Genomic DNA, 20,110 nt, shown 5'->3' with positions numbered 1-20,110 from the left:
GAAAAAGTTCCTAACTGTCAGGGTAGTTAAACACTGGAATAAATTGCCTAGAGAGATTGTGGAATCTCCATCTCTGGAGATATTTAAGAGTAGGTTAGATAAATGTCTATCAAGGATGGTCTAGACAGTATTTGGTCCTGCCATGAAGGCAGGGGACTGGACTCGATAACCTCTCAAGGTCCCTTTCAGTCCTAGAGTCTATGAATCTATGTCTGGTTACTGTGGACTTCTGCATATAGGGTAAAATTCACAGCACAAAGGCTGAGTATAAGTCTATATGGAGGTGGAGAGAGCAGGGAGAAAATCTATCTTTAAATATATCTTAAAAGTTTATATTGTGTCAGCTAGTATAGTGCCTAAGCATGGAAGTATCTAGTATTTAAAATACGCCCCAATCCCACAAGAGAAGTGCAGGGTAGTTAACTATGCTAACTATAGCTGAAGTAGGGGATGCGGGGATTGCAACACGATGTGGGATCTGTGGCCCTTGGACCCTAACATCTCACACCTCTCCCCCAAATCCATGCTGTTTTGATCTTCATAGAGCTGGCACAGAATCTAAGTTTGCTATAGACAGAGGTTCAAAGTCCCTCGGCTCTCATGCTTCATCAATTTCCATCCCCCACGCAATGGACCCACAACAGTTCTTCTGAACTAGGAGACCTTCCACAGACAAATTTCACATGAATTGATGTCATATTGTGGAATCAAAGACAGCTCTACTAAACATGCTGCACATGTCTCACTGGAACTATGTTCTACTGTGAAAGCCTTTTATTTCCAAAATTCAACATTAAGCTTGGATTGGCATTTAATATCTACCCTAATTCTGGAGTTACAGATAGGTAAACACCTTAGCTATATACTTTAGGAACCATAATACAGTTAGTATGTAAAATATATGCATCTTTAATTCTATGCAGTACATCCAAATGTTACAAACATTTCTTGAAGTATCTTTCTTTTTTTAACATTCTAAAAATGTGAGGACATGTTCCAATAGCAGTTTTGCATTAAGGACTACTGTCACTAACTATAGAAGCTCCAAACCTGAATACCCATTTGTGAACCACCACCTCCACAGTCTCCTTTAATTAAGGCCTGCTATGCCACAAACTATAGGCTCATTTCATCCAACCATTCTTTTTCATATGCAAAATAACTAGGATGTCTTTTATACAAAAAGCAACAAAGAGTCCTGTGGCACCTTATAGACTAACAGATGTATTGGAGCATAAGCTTTCGTCGGCTTTTTACAGATCCAGGCTAACACGGCTACCCCTCTGATAACTTTATACAAAAGTTCTTATTTTACTGTCTTGCCATGTTAGATTCTCCAATTATTTTAGCTTTCAAAGTGCAACATAAACATGGGGCTATCTTACCTTCCAGGTGATCCACGTAGCAATATACATCATAAGTTTCATTGGGAAGACGGAATCCATATGTTCTAACTCCTTCCTTTCCCATTTTATCTCCATAGCAGCCAACTCTGGGTTGCCTGATTGGATATCTGAAATACAGTAAGTTCATATTTATTGTTACAGTATGTTAACATTTTATTGCATTTTAAGTATGAACAGCTCAAGCCAATTAATTCTGGGAAATGCTATCAAAAGTCATTTGAACAACTCACCTAACAGTTTGGTCAGACAACCAACCAGCATCGCATTGCTCAAATCCATCTTCATATGCAGCTTTCAGCTGATCAGGGTTTGCTATGACAGCACCATTATTCAGACAAGCCTGCCGAGCATGCTGAAAATTCAGGGTATACCTACTGCTTGCGGCACGATAGTGAAACACAACACCTACAAAGACAACAAACTCATGGTAGTGACACAAATTGCATCACATTTTCTATATTCATTATACTGTAATATTATCCTGATAAAATAATAATAAAAAAAAGAATAAGGTGACTCCCTCTTTGTACAATAATAACAACATGCTATTACAGGATATTCAGGATATTCAGTAGTAAGTATGATCATGTCTCCCTCTAGTGACGGCCACTAATGACTAGATAACAGCCTACTACTATTCAGAGTTGGATAAATTCTTTTAGCTCAATCAGAACCTGTGATTTGGGTGAAGAAGGTCCCTGGTTTGATCTCTACATGATGTCTGTCTCTGCAGCCCAAATTAGTTACAAACATAATAATACTATTTATAAACATCTGAAGATTGGTCATTTTTTATATTGTATACAATTATATTTTCTTTTATGTACTAAAAATATTACAAGCTACATAAAGCTTCCTTGTATTTGCGGATTCCTGATTATGGCAATTGGCAGAATTTAGAAAATAAAAATTAAAAACTTCAGAGCATTTAAAAAAGTTTAGTTCTAGTTAGGGGCCAATTCTGTTCTCAATATAGGTGCAGATCCCACTGACAGCAGCAGCAGCTGCACATGCATATCTAAGGGTATGGCTACACTTGGAATTTTGGAGGCTGCCGCGGCAGCACTTTGAAGTGTGAGTGTGGTCAGAGCGGCAGCACTGGGAGAGAGCTCTCCCAGCGCTGCACGTAAACCACATCCTTTACAGGTGTAGCGTGCAGCGCTGGGAGCTGCGCTCCCAGTGCTGCCACCCTGATTACACTGACGCTTTACAGTGCTGCATCTTGCAGCGCTCAGGGGGGTGTTTTTTCATACCCCTGAGCGCGAAAGTTGCAGCGCTGTGAAGTGTGAGTGTAGCCAAGCCCTAAGAGTAGAACTAATGGCTAAATTGCCCTGTTCTGTTCATTGCCTCAGAAGCATCTGGCACCAGTCACTGTCAGAAGAGAGGATAATAGGCTAGAGGGACCATTGGTCTAACCCAGTATGGTCATTCTTATGTTCTTACGACAGAAAAAGTGTACTAACATTCAATGGGCAGAAATCTTTTGTTTGTTTTTAATCTTCAAGATCATTCTTTCCCTATTGCCATGCCTTTAACGTTAAACAACAATGGATGCTGCATGATGATCTTTGAAAAATACTATATAGTAGAACCTCACTAATCACGAAGTATCAATTACATATTACTAAGAGCTATGAACTAGCAAATAAATCTCTGTGTTTAATAAAAATGCAAGGTAAATATATTACAAAATGTGCTTGTTCTTCTATTTTGAAATTTTAATTTTATTGTAATATTTAATTATGTGCTCGTTAATGTACTCTAATATATTATGAAAACATGATGGCGCCTTTGTAATATGAGATTTCACTACACTTATTTGCCATTAAAACTTTGCTGAGAAGCAGGAAAAGACCATTATTTTCTGTATGAACTCGAAAGTGGACAATTAGTAAACTGCAGATTAAAGTAGGTCTACAATTTTTAGAAATGATTTTGCCCATGAGGCCAAATTCAGATCTGGTGTAATTTCAGTTGCTTCTGTGGAATTAATTGTCATAATCAGAGGTCTAAATGTGAACCTTAGATGGTATACATTCATAGATTCATAGACTTTAAGGCGAGAAGGGGCCACTGTGATCATCTTGTCTGATCTGCACATTGCAGGCCACAGAACTTCACCCACCCACTCCTGTTATAGACCCATAACCTCTGGCTGAGTTACTGAAGTCCTCAGATCATGATTTAAAGACTTCAAGTTACAGATAATCCACCATTTACTCTAGTTTAAACGAGCAACTGGCCCATGCCCCACGCTGCAGAGGAAGGCAAAAAGCCCCCAGGGTCTCTGCCAATCTGATCTGGGGAAAATCCCTTCTTGACCCCAAATATGGCAGTCTGTTAGACCCTGAGCATGTGGGCAAGACCCACCAGGCAGATAAGTGGGAAAGAATTATCTGTAGTAACTCAGACCCCTCTCCATTTTGTGTCCTACCTCTGGCTGTTGGGGATTTTTAATATGGGCAGTCACCAATTGGCCACATGCCATTGTAGGCAGTCCCACCATACCATCCCCTCCATAAAGTTATCAGTCTTAAAGCCAGTTAGATTTTTTGCCCCCACTGCTCCCTTTGGAAGGATATTTCAGGATTTCACTTCTCTGATGGTTAGAAACCTTCATCAAAGTTCAAGCATAAACTTGATGATGGTCAGTTTATATCTATTTGTTCTTGTGTCAGCACTGGCACTTAACTCCTCTCCCTTCCTGGCATTTATGCCTCTGATGTCTTTATAGAGAGCAATCATATCTCACCTCAGCCTTCATTTGATTAGGCTAAACAAGTCAAGCTCCCTGAGTCTCCTCTCATAAGGTATGTTTTCCAGTTTTCTGATCATCCTACTAGCCATTCTCTGCTCCGTCCCAGTTTGAATTAATCTTTCTTAAACATGGGAGACCAGAACTGTACACAATATTCGAGAAGTGGTCTTACCAGTGCTTTGTACAATGGTATTAATCCATCCTATTCTGTACTGGAAATACTTCGCCTGATGCAACCTAGGATTGCATTAGCCTTTTTCATGACCATATCACATTGGTTGATCACAGGATGACTCTGACCCACCAATTACTCCCTGGTCTTTCTCCTCCTCTCTCACTTTCAACTGATAAATCCCCAGTTTATAGCAAAAATGCTTGTTGTTAGTCCCTAAGTGCATTTCTTTGCACTTTGCATTATTAAATTTCATCTCATTTCTTTTACTCTAGTTTTCAAAGTCATCCAGATCTTTTTGCATGATATTCTGGTCCTCCTCCATAATGGCAATCCTAGATTTGTGTCATCCTCAGATTTTATTAGCACATTCTCACTTTTTGTACCAAGGTCATTAATGAAAATGTGAAAAAAAGATTGGTCCCAAGACCAGTCCCCAAGGAACTCCACTAGTAACTTCTCACCAGCCTGGCAGTTCACCTTTCAATATGACCCGTTATTGTCTGCTTGTTAACCAGTTCCTTGTTCACCTTTCAGTTCTCATATTTATCCCCATCCTCTCCAATTGAACTAATAATTTTCCATGGGCAACTATATCAAATGCATTACTGAAATCCATATTGATTAGATCTACTGCATTTCCTTTGTCTAAAAAATGAGTTATCTTTTCAAAGGAAGGAATCAGGTTGCTCTATGTGATACAGCATGGCCAGAGGGCAGCAGGAGAGTGATCCTTTTGGGATCCAGGAAGTGGGTGGGCTCTGCCCGCCCACTGCTAAAGGACCTCCCCCCAGCCTAAGGGAGGATCCACTGGGCCTGGAAACCAAGAGATTCCAGGGGACAAGTAATGAAATAACAGGGACGGGAGTGCAGTTAAAGGGTCAAACAAAGGGACCCTGATGGGGACACCGAGCAGCGGCAGCAGGAGAGTGATAGATGGGAGATATGTAAGCCCCAGGATGATGAGAGCCTTATTCCCTGTAGAGGGAAGAGAGGTTGCTATAGATTAATTACAGCACCTGAAGCCAATTAGAGCACCTGAAGTCAGTCACCTGATAAAAAAATCCTGTTTCAATCACACAGAGGAAGGAGTTGAATCAGAGTGGTTTGGTGTTAGAGCAGAGAGCAGTTTGGAGAAGTGCAGTGGTGGGCCAGTAGACCAAGACCCTAGGTAAAGGAAAACCTGGCTTGTGCAGAGCAGAGGGACTCCACAGAGACTAGGGTTTGGGAGAAACTTGGCCCAAGAGGAGAGAGGGCAGGAAGCTGAAGGGCCGGAGAGGAAAGTGACTATTCTCGGATGAAGATTATCTGGGCTCCCTTATTTGGTCCCATTTAAAAGTTTGAGTTTGACTTTCACCTCAGATGTGATAATTTCTACTTCCATATCCTCATTTCTATTACCCACCTTGCCATTAGCCCTAAGAACCTCATTACCTTTATTAAAAATGGAGGCAAAGTATTCATTTAGGTGTTGGGCCATGCCTAGATTATATTTAAACTCCTCTCCATCCTCAGGGTTTAGAGGTCTCACTTCTTTCATTGTTTTTTTTTTAATTTATATGACTATAGAACCTTTTACTGCTGTTTTTAACCTCCTTTGCAAGGTTAACGCTGCTTGGCTTTTGGCATTTCTCACTTTTCCCCTATACTTTCTGACCTCCAAGAAGTATCTTTCCATGCTAATCCTTCTCATCTGCCATTCCTTGTATATTTTCTGCCTTCTCATAATAACCTGAGCTCATAGACTCATAGACTCATAGGTCAGAAGGGATGAATATGATCATCTAGTCTGACCTCCTGCACAAAGCAGGCCACAGAACCCTACCCATCCACTTCTGTACAACCCCTAACCTATGTCCGAGTTATTGAAGTATTCAAATTGTGGTTTGAAGACTTCAAGCTGCAGAGATTCCACCAGCAAGCGACCCATGCCCCATGCTGCAGGGGAAGGTGAAAAACCTCCAGGGCCTCTGCCAATCTGCCCTGGAGGAAAATTCCTTCCCGACCCCAAATATGGCGATCAGCTAAACCCTGAGCATCTGGGCAAAACTCACCAGCCAGCACCCAAGAAAGAATTCTCTGCAGTAACTCAGATCCATCCCATCCAACATCCCCTCACAGACCATTGAGCAGACTTATCTGCTGATAATCCAAGATCAATTGCCCAAATTAAATTATCCCATCATATCATCCCCTCCATATACTTATCAAGCTTAGTCTTAAAGCCGGATAAGTCTTTTGCCCCCACTACTTCTCTCGGAAGGCTGTTCCAGAACTTCACTCCCCTAATGGTTAGAAACCTTCGTCTAATTCAGTCTAAACTTCCTAATTCCCAGTTTATACCCATTGTCGCTTGTGTCTACATTGTACTAAGCTTAGATAATTCTCTCTCCTCCTCAATATTAATCCCCCTATATATGTTATTGTTGCAATCATATCCCCGCAGCCTTTTGCCAGCAAACAAGCCAAGCTCTTGATCCCTTCATAAGGCAGGTTCCATTCCTCGGATCTCCTTAGCCCATCGCTGAACCTGTTCAGTTTGATATATCATCTTCTTCTTAACATGGAGACCAGAACTCACACAGTATTCCAGGTGAGGTCTTCACCAGCGCCTTATATAAACGACTAACACCTCCTTATCTTTGCTGGAAATACCTCACCTGATGCATCCGAACCCATTTGCTTCTTAAAACCAGTATCACATTGCGGCTCATAGTCATCCTGCGACAACCAATACCCAGTCCTTCTCCTCCTCTGTTGTTTCCAAATAGGCGCCCAATGTAATCTAAAATTCTTATTATTAATCCCAAGTGCATGACCTTCACTTTTCACATTAAATTTCATCCTATTACTATACTCCAGTTACAAGATCATTCCAATCTTCCTGTATTGGTATCCGTCCTTTTCTGTGTTAGCATACCCCTCCAGCTTTTTCATCGCAACTTATTAACACATTCCGCTCTTTGTGCCAAGGTCATAAAAAAGATAAATACGAGTGGCCCAAAACCGCATCCTTGAGGACTCCACTATAACCCCTTCCAGCCTGAGCTTTCACCCTCTCAGTACGACCCTGAGCTCCCCTTACCAGTTCCTTATCCACCTTACTAATTTTCATATTCATCCCCATCTTCTTCCAATTTATACTACCCCCCATGTGGACCATGTCAAATTGCTCTTACTGAATGCAGTAAATGAATCTACGATTTCTTGTCTAAATAATCTTCACCTCCGAAGAAGGGAGAGCAGGTTGGTTGGCACGATCTACTTAGTAAAACCTTGTAATCGTCCCAATACCATGAAAACCTTTCAATCCTAACTATCTCCTTCAAATTTTCCAAGACCTTACTGACTACAGATGTCAAAACTAAACATCCTATAGTTACTCGGATCACTTTGCCCTTCTTGAAATAGGAACTATGTTAGATCTCCATCGTACGGTGTACACCTGAGTTTACAGATTTATTAAAAATTCTTGCTAACGGGCTTGCAATTTCATGCACCAGTTCCTTTAATATTCTTGGATGGAGATTGTCTGGGCCCTCCGATTTTGTCCCATCAAGCTTGTTCATCCAATTTGGTCTGCAAGCATTCCCTATGATTTTTCCGCCCTTGCTTTGGATGCAGGCTTCAGCTAGCTTTGCAGCTTTGATGTAAAGTAATTCCAAGCCTCCCCCCACATTCAGAATCTTGAGTTCTTCAGGTCAGTCCATTTCCTTAACTAATTCCCTTTATTTTTTTAAAAGTTTCCTCTTTTGATATCAAGGACCTTAGCTGCAGACTTGTTTTTGTTTATCCTTCCATTCACTTTAAACTGAATTAGCTCATTTCTCTACCATTGTCATGTTTTACTAAGGAAGTTTTCCAGTTGAAATAAAAAATCTTGTATAAAACACCCTAATCCTTTCTACATCAATTAATTCAATGGCCCAGACAGAGAACAGGATCAGAATCTGGTCTCCATTGCAGCAATGTACATGCATCATGCAAACAATGGAAATACTCCAAATTTCTTCAGGTCTGGCCAAGCTGTGTTTGACACGGGACCCAAGTGGGACAAGACCCTGACACAACTCCCATGCTGGGACGGAGCTAAGATGGCACAGCACAGTGCCAGTTATGCTAGCTTTATGTCCCCTAGGAATTGCCCTAACCTGGAGAACTTACTGCTGTACAATTAGGGCAGGTTTACAGGCCATTTGTGCTGCCTGAGCTCTACAAATGTATGTGGGGCTTTGGCTTTGTGGATTAGCTCTGTGTATAGTCTCTAAGCACAGTTCCAACATGCCCATGCCCAGAGTGGCATGTAGAGGAATAGTGCACAGCTCTGCCTTGAGATACCCACACAGGCATGGGACAGTGTGACAGGGTGCTATTAGCAGCTGTAAATGGAGCCCTTTGGAAGCAAGTATCCTGGTAACCTAGAACACCCAGGACACTGGGTTACTTCTGGGGGAATTCTGCACCACTGCACATACGCAGAATTTATGTCCCCTGCAGATTTCTTTGCTTCCCCACAGAAAAATTAATTTCTGACAGGGACACAAAGGGAAGCCACAAGAGCAGTCATGCAACCCGTTCCAGCAGTATGTTTCAGATTTCCAGGGCAGCCAGCAGAGAGGTAAATTACAGGGCAGGGGGCAGGACTGAGGAAGACTGGTGGCTCCTACCCTCAACTGCTAGTCCCAGATTGGCTGGGGAGGACGGGACTTCCTCTTCCCCTGTATGGCATCTGGGGCCGGGTCAGACCCACCCCCAACTGCAGGAAGCTCTGCAAACTCTTCCCCCCTCCCTCCCGCTTCCTGTGCCCATCACTCCTCAGCTGCAGGGGCGGGATCCCTGTACAGGGAGCTGCTTCCCCATCCTCCCAACGCCTGTGCATCTAGACCACCTCATACCCAGACCCTCCTGTGGAGCCTCACCCCCCTCCCAAGACTCAGAAACACCCTCCCTCTAATGAGCCCACTCCTCCTCACCTGGACCACCCCGACGAGCCACCCACACCTGGATCCCCACCCCACCAAGCCCCAATCAGCTGTACCCGGATCTCTACCCCACTAAGCCCCACTCCCCCAGCATCTGGACCCTCCCCAAATCCCCCCACCCATACCCAGTCCCCCCTGCCAAGCTCTATCTCCCCCACACTCAACCACTGAGCTACAACCATCTTCGCCTGGACCCCCCTGCTAAGTCTCATTACTGTTGCACTCAGAACCCCCAAACAAGCCTCTGTGCACCAGATCACCTCCTGTTCCAGATTCCTGCTGAGCTGCCCACGCCCAGATTGCCCCACACAGAACCCTCTCAACCCACACCTAGATCCTCCCACACTAAGACCCTCTCCACTTGTATTCTGCCTTGCTGAGTCTGCCTGCCCATACCTGGTGCACTTGGCATGGAGTGGTAGGGTCATGAGGTGTTTCTGGGGTAGACCCAGTCCTTGCACTGTCAAAGTTGGATGCAGCCTCACTGCTGAGTCCATGTCCCAGTTGGGAGCTGCACAGTGATCTTCCACCTCTGTGCAGCCAGTGGCCTGTGCTCCCCAATACCATGATGGAGCCTCCACATTTTTTGACAAATAAAATTTGCAGAATTTTAAAATATTGTGTGCAGAATTTTCACTTTTTGGCACAGAATGCCCTCAGGAGTACTGGATGCAGTTAAAGCAGGAGGGACTTTGATTTAGAAGGGTAGAAGGGATCATTTGCACCTTTAGGGAGCCTGATGAGCTACTGAGGTAATTAGCTCACCAGCTGGATAGCTCTGTGAAGAAAGTAAGCAGTATAAAAGGCAGAGCCAGGAAACCCACTCCACCTGATTTCTGCTATGTTGTAATGTACCTGGAGCACACACAGTAATAAAGATACTGGGTAGACGTACCCTGGAGTATTATGCATGCTACTTAATTCACAAAAAGGGATTACCAGACAGGAGTCTAAGGGGAAGCCTATTCACAGGCAACAACAAATTGGTTCTGGTATTTAAAGGAGAAATGCAACCCAACACCCAGGCTTCTGGGGTTTTAAAACACATACTGCATATATTATAAGTTATTTTTAAAAACTATCTTCATGCAGTAATATAGATTGATGCTAAGGGGCCAGAGGTGTATGCTGATTTACACCAGCTGAGGATCTGGCCCAATGGGTTCTATTCTTAATAGTATGTACTAATGATCCAGTTGTTTAACAGTATATGTTACTTGATATTGAGTTTCTATAGCTCAGTCTGAAAACACGTACAGTGAGAATTATATGAAACTGTTTGGCTGACTGGTTTTTAATCTTTACAAAAATGTCATTTTGACACCGACTTGGATTCACGCCTCACAACAGTCTGCACTTCTGATAGATGGCTGACCTGATCTAAAACAGTTTCACTTCTGTAGATGAACTCTGCCATTCGGTGCAAAAAGAAAAAGGCATGGTAAGGCAGCAAATACTTGAGGGGGGATGATGACAGCACTTCATTTATATTTTTCAAATTTCATTTTGCAATAAGTCCATGAGTGCATTCCAAATGACTGACCATCTCGCCCCATGTCTGGAGTAATAGGTATGTTTTTTTTTTCCAATTGGTACATGTTGCTAATCACTGTAATATCTAAATAAGGTAGTATTTAAGAGTTAATATTGGGTGCCAATTTAAAGTAGCTCTCTCAATGTTCAGAGAAAGCCTTTGGTCATTTGTAAGACTTGGACAGGAACTTAGAAAATGCTTTGTTCTCTTCACTCTGATCCAGAAGGTAAACTTCACCTATTCTTAGAGTCTAAGACTCTTGCTTTTCAAGTAAGGAGCCAATGGACATAAAGGAGCCTACAGGATGAATAGAGAGGAGAACATTAGTATGTACAAGACGGTATAATGGCTGCAACAATTAGAAGACCCCCTGGGGCGAAGGAGATTGAATCACAGGACTTCCATTGTTTCAGCTGGACAGGGAGAGAGAAGGCAAAATCCATTGTCCAAGATTTAGCACTTTTAAAAATTTGTAAAGGATTTTTCCCTGAGTCTATTTGTTTTAAGAAAGAAAAGGCAACAACAAAGTTGTCCTAGGAGCAAATAAAGCAACTGGAAAACAGACTAGAACAGTGCAGTGTTGTCACTGAACATCTGGCAAACACAATAAGTGTAATTACAGGAAGAAGCAGCAGTGTCTGTAGGTGAGAGCACTTAAGGAAAGTATTCTGCTGTATCCAAAATTTAAAAGAACTCATTTTCGGTTGAGCACAAGAGTGACTTTTAATCAATTACCTATTTGTTATATTTATGGAGAAAAATTTAAGGAAGGATTTAATTCTTAAGGGACCAAAGAGTCCCTTGGCACCTTATAGACTAACAGACGTTTTGGAGCATGAGCTTTCGTGGGTGTATACCTACTTCGTCGGATGCATGTAGTGGAAATCTCCAGGGGCAGGTATATATATTCAAGCAAGAAGCAGGCTAGAGATAACGAGGTTAGTTCAATCAGGGAGGATGAGGCCCTCTTCTAGCAGTTGAGGTGTGAAAACGCAAGAAGAGGAGAAACTGATTTTGTAGTTGGCAAGCCATTCACAGTCTTGTTTAATCCTGAGCTGATGTGGTCAAATTTGCAGATGAACTGAAGCTCAGCAGTTTCTCTTGGAGTCTGGTCCTGAAGTTTTTTGCTGCAGATGGCCACCTTAAGATCTGCTATGGTGTGGCCAGGGAGGTTTGAAGTGTTCTCCTACAGGTTGTTGAATATTGCCATTCCTAATATGTGATTTGTGTCCATTTATCCTTTTCCGTAGAGACTGTCCAGTTTGGCCAATGTACATAGCAGAGGGGCATTGCTGCATATGATGGCGTATATTACATTGGTGTACGTGCAGGTGAATGAACCGGTGATAGTGTGGCTGATCTGGTTAGGTCTGTGATGGTGTCACTGGTGGTAGATATGTGGGCAGAGCTGGCATCGAGGTTTGTTGCGTGGATTGGTTCCTGAGTTAGAGTTACTATGGTGTGGTGTGCAGTTAATGGTGAGAATTATGCTTCAGGTTGTCTGTGGCAAGGACTGGCTGCCACCACAAGGCCTGTGAAGTGTGGGATCATTGTCCAGGATGGTTGCAAGATCCGCTGATGATGCGTTGGAGGGGTTTTAGCTGGGGACTGTATGTGATGCCAGTGGAGTCCTGTTGGTTTCTTTCTTGGGTTTGTCTGCAGTAGGAGGCTTTTTGGTACATATCTGGCTCTGTGATCTGTTCATTGTGAGTTTTTCTTCTTGTGCTGCTGTTCCCACATGAGGAAATAAGGAAACAGATCAAAAAGCCAGACGTGTACCCAGAAGCCTCCTACTGCAAGACAAACCCAAAGAAGAAAACCAAACAGGACTCCACTGGCCATCAACATAAGTCCCAGCTAACCCCTCCAACGCATCATCAAGGGATCTGCAACCCATCCTGGACAATGATCCCATACTTTCACAGCTTTGGGTGGCAGGCAGTCTTGCCCACAGACAACCTGAAACATATTCTCACAGTAACTGGCACACAGACACATAGTAACTCTAACTCAGGAAACCAATTCCATGCAACAACCTGATGCCAACTCTCTGCCACATATCATACACCAAGTGACAACCATCACAGGACCTAACCAGATCAGCCACACTATCATCGGTTCATCACCTGCATGTCCACCAATGTAATATACGCCATCATATGCCAGCAATGCCCCTGCTATGTACATCGGCAACTCTGCACAGTCTCTACGGAAAAGGATAAATGGACACATCACATATTAGGAATGGCAAATACAAAACCTGTAGGAGAACACTTCAACCTCCCTGGCCACACCATAGCAGATCTTAAGGTGGCCATCCTGCAGCAAAAACTTCAGGACCAGACTCCAAAAGAGAAACCGCTGAGCTTCAGTTCATCTGCAAATTTGACACCATCAGCTCAGGATTAAACAAAGACTGTGAATGGCTTGCCACTATAAAATCAGTTTCTCCTCCCTTGGTTTTCACACCTCAACTGGCTAGAAGAGGGCCTCATCCTCCCTAATTGAACTAACCTCATTATCTCTAGCCTGCTTCTTGCTTGCATATATTATACCTGCCCCTGGAGATTTCTACTACATGCATCCGACAAGTGGGTATACACCCAGAAGCTCATGCTCAAAATGTCTGTTAGTCTATAAGGTGCCACAGGACTCTTTGCTGCTTTTACAGATCCAGACTAACACGGCTACCCCTCTGATACTATTCTTAAGGGAGTAATTTAATTAGAAGAAAACAGATCTGTTGTTTCACACCCCTGGGCTGAAACACTGCTTGGCTATTTGCCAATGTATTAGGCTGCAAAATCCCTTGGTGTTATTAGGAAGGGCTCCAATAATGCAGCTGTCACATGACTGTGGCTTACAAATCAAAGGAGACTTTCAGTGGTGGGTTCATGCCTTTGGAACCTGTGCCCTCCAATAGTCTATCACAGTTGCATGTGGTAAGCTTCACGGAACACTGAAGGATTTAATTGGTCAAATGTTTGATTTAACTTTTTAATAATAGGAACTGATGGGAATGAGTGTGTGTGTGAGGGGGGAGTTATTAAAAAACAGGGGCAGTTATTTTGTTGACTTGTATCAGTGTTAGGTGCCCAAACTATAGAGGACTGGGGGAAAGATTTGCAAAGCTGGCATTGTGGGGAAGCAAACAAAGAGCTCAATGGTCTGGTAAGCACAGCCCTGATTAGGAAGCAGTGTGCAGACGTACCTCTAAATGTCCCTCATTTTTGTCCTACAGTTACTATGTGCCACACAAATTTGGTGAAACTCCTCATTTTTATTGCTGAAAATCATATACACCAGAAAAAAAGAATAACAAAATAGAAGTTATAGAAAGAGTCGATTATACGACTGTTGGGAATACCATAGCATTTTAAGTTTCTCAAATGAATATTTCATTTGTGTCCTTTGTTTTAGGTTTTGGTCAAAAACGACATCCTACACATGGGTCTTCACAGTTTGAGCGGGCTGGATACAGAGTTGCATGGCCCAAGCACGGATATGTTTGGCACTGATTACCAGTATGCAAGGGCAGTGGATCAACGGCTACACTCTTGTGCACCCAGCCTTCTCCTTCTTCCTCAATGCCCAACTTTGGGATGGCCAGCATCTGTCTGCATAGGCAGGGATGGCTCCAGGCCCCAGCACGCCAAGCACGTGCTTGGAGCGGCAAGAAAGTGGGGGGCACTCTGTCGGTGCCGCGAGGGTGGCAGGCAGGCTGCCCTCTGCAGCTTGCCTGCAGAGGGTCTGCTAGTCCCGCAGCTTCAGTGGACCTCCTGCAGGCATGCCTGCAGGAGGTCTGCCAAAGCCGCGGGACCAGCGGACTCTCCGCAGGCAAGCCACAGAAGGCAGCCTGCCTGCCCTGCTTAGGGCAGCAAAATTCCTAGAGCCGTCCCTGTGCATAGGGACTATGCAGAGGGAACTGTGGGATCTTCTTTCATCCTATCCACTTTGCTCACCTGCATGGGGATGTGGACCTGAATTCTTACGGTGAGATCTTTGGCCATTCTTCCAGAGGCTTTGACATGCTGAAGCAGTTCCATTCAACTCGACAGCTAAACAGCACCCACGGACTTCTCTCAAGTAGGGGAATAATCAGGGATGTAAAGCCCCTCCCGTATGAATAGGGGGTACGGTAGGGTTGGGCCAGGGTGCACAGTGCTCCAGTTTTTGGCTTATGTAACTTAAAGCAGTCTTCGGCCTGTACTCCAGAAGCCATTTTGCCAATCTCAAATCAGAAGCATAGAACCGTGGCTTAAAGCCATCCTTCCCTCTCCTGTCCTGAGCTGCACTAAGCACAAACCTTTAGTCTTTACAACCAACTAATTACTTCCCTCCTTTCAGAGGAGTTCTCTCTTGTTCCTTTTTACTCCTGGCAGGCGTACTGGGGACAAAGTCAGAGATCCACTCTGAAAGTTCAACCCAGAGACTGCGAGCAGCAGTGGAGAGATGGAGCAGCCTGTTCAGTTAGAAAGAGAGTCTGTGAAATTAACTTCCAGAAATGATCATGACATAAGATAGGTAGTTTTAAAAGATTAACTAAAACAGTCTTTCTACAAATGCTGTATTTAAGGGCTAATCAATGAGAGCTCAGATTTCGGAAAGAACAAATCAATTAGATTGCCAACATAAAATCTCCAAGGGCTGAAAGCACAATAAAGTGGCATTATTCCCACATTAAGAGTAGCTCCCATTTATTATCATCATAATGCCTGCACCAAAGGAGGATTTGCATTAAAATGAAAATGTGAATTACAATCTCTCACTTCTTTACATTTACTCTACATCTTCAACAGCTGCTTCTCCCCACATCTAGCTCAGGATTTGAAACATACATTTTTCCATACTTACTTTCTCTGTTTTTACCTAACACCTAAAAAGTCTGCCAGGCTTGCAGCTGAAACAAATAAAAACAAATAGAACAAGATCCATGGAAACAGCCCCTCCCCCACACCAGCCAGTGAGACAAGGACAAGAAGAGAGAGGCTGCTGAGAAAGGCATTCACTGGTGAGATATAGGCAAGAGCAAGAAATCTGCAAGGATTCCACCTGCCACCCTGAACCCCCTTAATCTGCAGGAGTCCCCAGGCGGGTTATGAAAAAAACAGTTGAACTTTTTTTGCAGAGATTTTTCATTTTCTTTCCATTATATTTGGCCCTACTGTTATATTTTAATGCCTAATACCATGATAGGATACAAGAGGGGCCATTTAATAACACGTCCTACCATAATCTGAGGAGCATAATAATAAATATTTTTCACTTAACATAGCATTTTTTTGCACAGATCTCAGAAAGATGGATTATTGTCCACATTTTTTACAAATAGTAAACTGTCACCCTCTGGGACCCTCCCTCCTTGTAGGGTCTTACAGCTTGGACTTCAGTTCAAGCCAGAACATCCACACTGCAATTTTATAGCCCCACAGCCCAAGTCAGGTGACTCAGACCAGCCGCGGGTCTTTTATTGCAATGTAGACATAGAGGCCTGATCTTCTGAACTTCAGAAACCCAAGCTCACACAAAGTTACTTATGACTGGGCAAATGAGTATGTAGGTATAAAGACAGCCAGTTAAACTGGCTATTTGCATATAAACATATTTGCATGTGTATTTGCAGCAAATGCACGTACAAATTAGACATGCAATTGCATCCTTTTTTTTTTTTTTTTTTGCTGGCAGCCTTAGGTTTCTGAGGTTTTGAAAAATCAAGCCTCAAGTGTTTTATAGTTTACTTTCAGTGACTGGTAGCAGGAGTCCAGATTTGTATAAACTGTGTTAGGGTAAATGGATAATCTGCAGAGACCTCTTCCTCCTTCCTTTGAAACTACCACTTTCACTCATGGCATAGTCCACCAGTTGTAACATATGCTCATTTGATGCAGGCAGGATTCAATGGACTTAATATATCAGTTAAATCTAGGGGAAAGGCTGAAAAGGGCTATTCAAAAATATCTCTTTATTTTCCATATTCATCCATTCAGGAAGCACTAGTCAGTTTCTGTATGTTTTATTTTGGATGGGTCCTCCAAGTCAAAACCCAACAAGGCAGCTGTCTGAGGTTATTTAAATACCTTTGCTGGTACTGGAACATAGATTCTCAGGCCAAAAGGGACCATTATAATAATTTAGTCTGACCTCCTGTACAACATCTACCATAGAACTTCCCCCAAATAATTGCTAGCACAGATCTTTAAAAAAAATCCAATCTTGATTTAAAAATTGTGAGTGATGGAGAATCTACCATGACCCTTGGTAAATTGTTCCCCTGGTTAATCACTCTTGCTGCTAAAAATGTATGCCTTGTTTCCAGTTTGAATTCGTCTAGCTTCACCTTGCAACTGCTCAATGACGATTCCCCATTTACAGTTACGTTTTGAGACCTATCAGTTAGCCATTTTTTAATCCATTTAATGGGTGCATATTATTTTTATATCATTCTAGTTTTTAATCAAAATGTTTTTAAGATTTGTCTATTTTGAATGTCCATTCAAACAAATAGGACATCAGGAATTGCTTGGAACAGTGGGCCAGATCCTCTGATGGTACAATTTGATGTAGCTCAATTGACTTCAGTAGAGTTACACTGTTTCACAGTAAATCTACAAAGCTAGGCTCTGGCCCCGTATGTTCAGCCACTTCTAACAAGTGTATCAGATTTTACTGTATGTATCTAATACATCACTGAACACACTTAATAATGTTGGCATTTAAAGAGTAGCAGTATATCATAATGATTAACAATAGCAACTTTGATCATTTATAAACATCTTTCTTCCAGAAGAATCCCAGATTGCTTTACAAACTACATGTCCTTTTACCCATTATTCTAAGAGTCTTTTAGAGCTATCCTGAATGAAATGAAAGAATTTCACCTTCTGAATCACTAGTAACATTTCTTCCAACTAATGGAGAATTTTGCAAAATTTCCCACCATCACTAATATGGGTTCAGCTTTACTGGCATTAGCAATTTTAAATAATCCTAGTATAGAAAAGGCTCTAAAGGTCTCATCCAAGAACTGATCTCAGCTCCACTTAGTTTATAAGATCTGACAAAAACACAGAGCAAAGTGGTCTGATGTTTATAGGCTTTGTAGTTAACATCCTTTAAGATGAAAAGGAGGTGGCTCAGATGCTATACTAATGAAAGGCATATAAAAAGCCACAGGCAGACAACCATTTAAACACGTGAAGCTCATCTTCACAACTAGAAGTACTTATGTTTTCTTTTAAAATAAAAGCACAGGTAATAGTGAAAAAATAGAAAAAAATCATCAAAACATTCAAAGGGCCAAACGTTCAGCTAGATCACAACAGCTGTACAGTCAAAAAGGCACGTGCACTCCTCGCACCTACAACAAAGAGCATCTGTTTGTGCAAATTGAAAAATTCACAATATGATTTTCCTCTTTTGTACTAGAGCTGGCCGAGTATTTTCAAAATTTAGACATTTCAATGAAATGCCAAAATTTAGAAAAAAATAAGGGAAGTGGGAAATTTTGAAACAAATATTTGTGATTTCTCCCTCCCCCATTTTTTTTCACCAGATCTAATTTGAGCACTGTTGCAGGCTAGCTGGCCCTTCAAATGCTAGCCATGCTCAGCCTTGCCTGGGACTTGTAGCTAGTGTAACGCTGACAGACCCTAGTCATCCGCAGTCAGGACTGAACCGGGGATGTGCATGAGCCTCTACTGCATGAGCTAAAAGCCAACTGGCTGTTAGCTAAGGTTATAGAGCAGACTTATTTTATCTCTTTAAGTGGTCTCGGTGCCAATAGATGGGACAGACCAGAAGGTGTGTGGGTTACACTAGCACCAGCTGATGGTGATATGGCAACTTAGTGATAATTACTGAATCCAGTTGTGAAAGGGTTAGGAAAAGACTATACAGAATGGAGAATGCAATTAGGAAGGGATAGAAATGCCACAGAGAAACCAGGACTCTCCTGCAGGTTGGAGAACCCTGCAGGTTGGAGCAGGCTCTGGCTCCAGCAGGTGATAGCCCTGAGACAGAGCTTAAATAGGTAGGAAGTCAGGTGGAAGGACCCATAGGGAGCAGCATAGGTTCCAGTGGGTGAAGCCCTGAACTGGGGCCTACAAGGAGTAAGGAGATCCCTAATGGAAACTGCCAGAGTCCCTGGGAAAGGGAGTCAGGGAAAGAAAGCCTGTTAAGACAAGGAGCAGCAAAGGATGGACTCTGAAAGAAAAGGAGAGGCCCTGAGGGAGTACAAGTGAGAACACTTCAGTGGAGCCTGAGAGGAGCAGAGTCTGGCAGAGAAGGGAAAAGCCAGAGGCCTGCAAACCAAAGAGATACTGTGTTAAGCACAGGCTGTGGGGAAGCAGCATAAGAGGACTTAGAGGCAGGAAGCAGTTCTGGGAAAGTGCAGAGTGTCTGAAGAAGCACACCTCGCTGCTTAATACAAGGTCCCTGGGTTGGAACCCAGAGTAGAGGGTTCCAGCTCCTGAGGAAGGGGCATGCAAGCCCAACTACATGAGCAAATTAGGCTTCTGTGAGGGAGGGCAGTAAGAACACTTCAATGGAGCTTGAGAGAGGTGGAAGAACTATTATCTGGACATTTATTTGGGCTTTAGGTGACTTGGCCAAAGGACTGAGCCTAGGGTGACCAGATAGAAGTGTGAAAAATTGGGATAGGGAGTGAGGGGTAATAGGGCCCTATATAAAAAAAGATCCAAAAATCAGGACTGTCCCTATAAAGTCTGGACATCTGGTCACCCTAGCTGAGCCATGGAAGACCTGGTGAGAGGCAAATGGCGAGTAGGAGGCACTAGCGACACAGGCTCCCTTTCAGCATCATAGCCTGAGATAAGGGGGTGCTGCGAGTGGCGAGTACCATACCTTACATGCACATAATTGTGGAGTTCCACCACAGCTTTTATCTCCCCTTTATTGCAGTGAAGGAGGTACTTTGTGGCTGACATGACTATCATGGCACACTTTATGGGGAAAACCTGGGAGAAAGTGTCTTCCAACTAGGATTGCATCATGTTTTCAGTATTAGGCAGTGATATAGTGTGTCCCACCATAGTTCTAGGGGGTCAAATAAATAGTTCTTTATTATTATTATTTATTCCTCACAGAACCAACAACATTCCCAGTGATATACAAACATTTAAAAAGACACTACTCCTACCCAACAAGCTTACAACATAGTGAAAGCAAAACAGTTCACACACACATTACAGTACATCACAGTCCTGGAGAAAGGTGGTATAGGAGTCTTGTAGAGATCAT

At 42.9% G+C, this 20,110-nt stretch overlaps 1 protein-coding gene across 3 annotated transcripts in view; it reads right to left on the bottom strand.

The window, feature by feature from the left end:
- The window catches only part of VCAN (versican), a 145,124-nt gene that overhangs the window by 103,021 nt on the left and 21,993 nt on the right, over nt 1-20,110 (bottom strand). For all 3 annotated transcript variants that reach the window (XM_032763421.2, XM_032763424.2, XM_032763422.2), the window contains exons 4-5: nt 1,637-1,811; nt 1,386-1,513 (exon numbers count right to left, since the gene is read on the bottom strand). In XM_032763421.2, the coding sequence (XP_032619312.1) occupies nt 1,386-1,513; nt 1,637-1,811 (303 nt within the window). The remainder of the gene's footprint in view (nt 1-1,385; nt 1,514-1,636; nt 1,812-20,110) is intronic.

The sequence above is a fragment of the Chelonoidis abingdonii genome, chromosome 6, assembly GCF_003597395.2.
Source record: "Chelonoidis abingdonii isolate Lonesome George chromosome 6, CheloAbing_2.0, whole genome shotgun sequence".
In the NCBI taxonomy this organism is placed as follows: domain Eukaryota; kingdom Metazoa; phylum Chordata; order Testudines; family Testudinidae; genus Chelonoidis; species Chelonoidis abingdonii.
The sequence above is the reverse complement of the archived record's forward strand: the minus strand, read 5'-3'. Positions and strand labels throughout refer to the sequence as shown.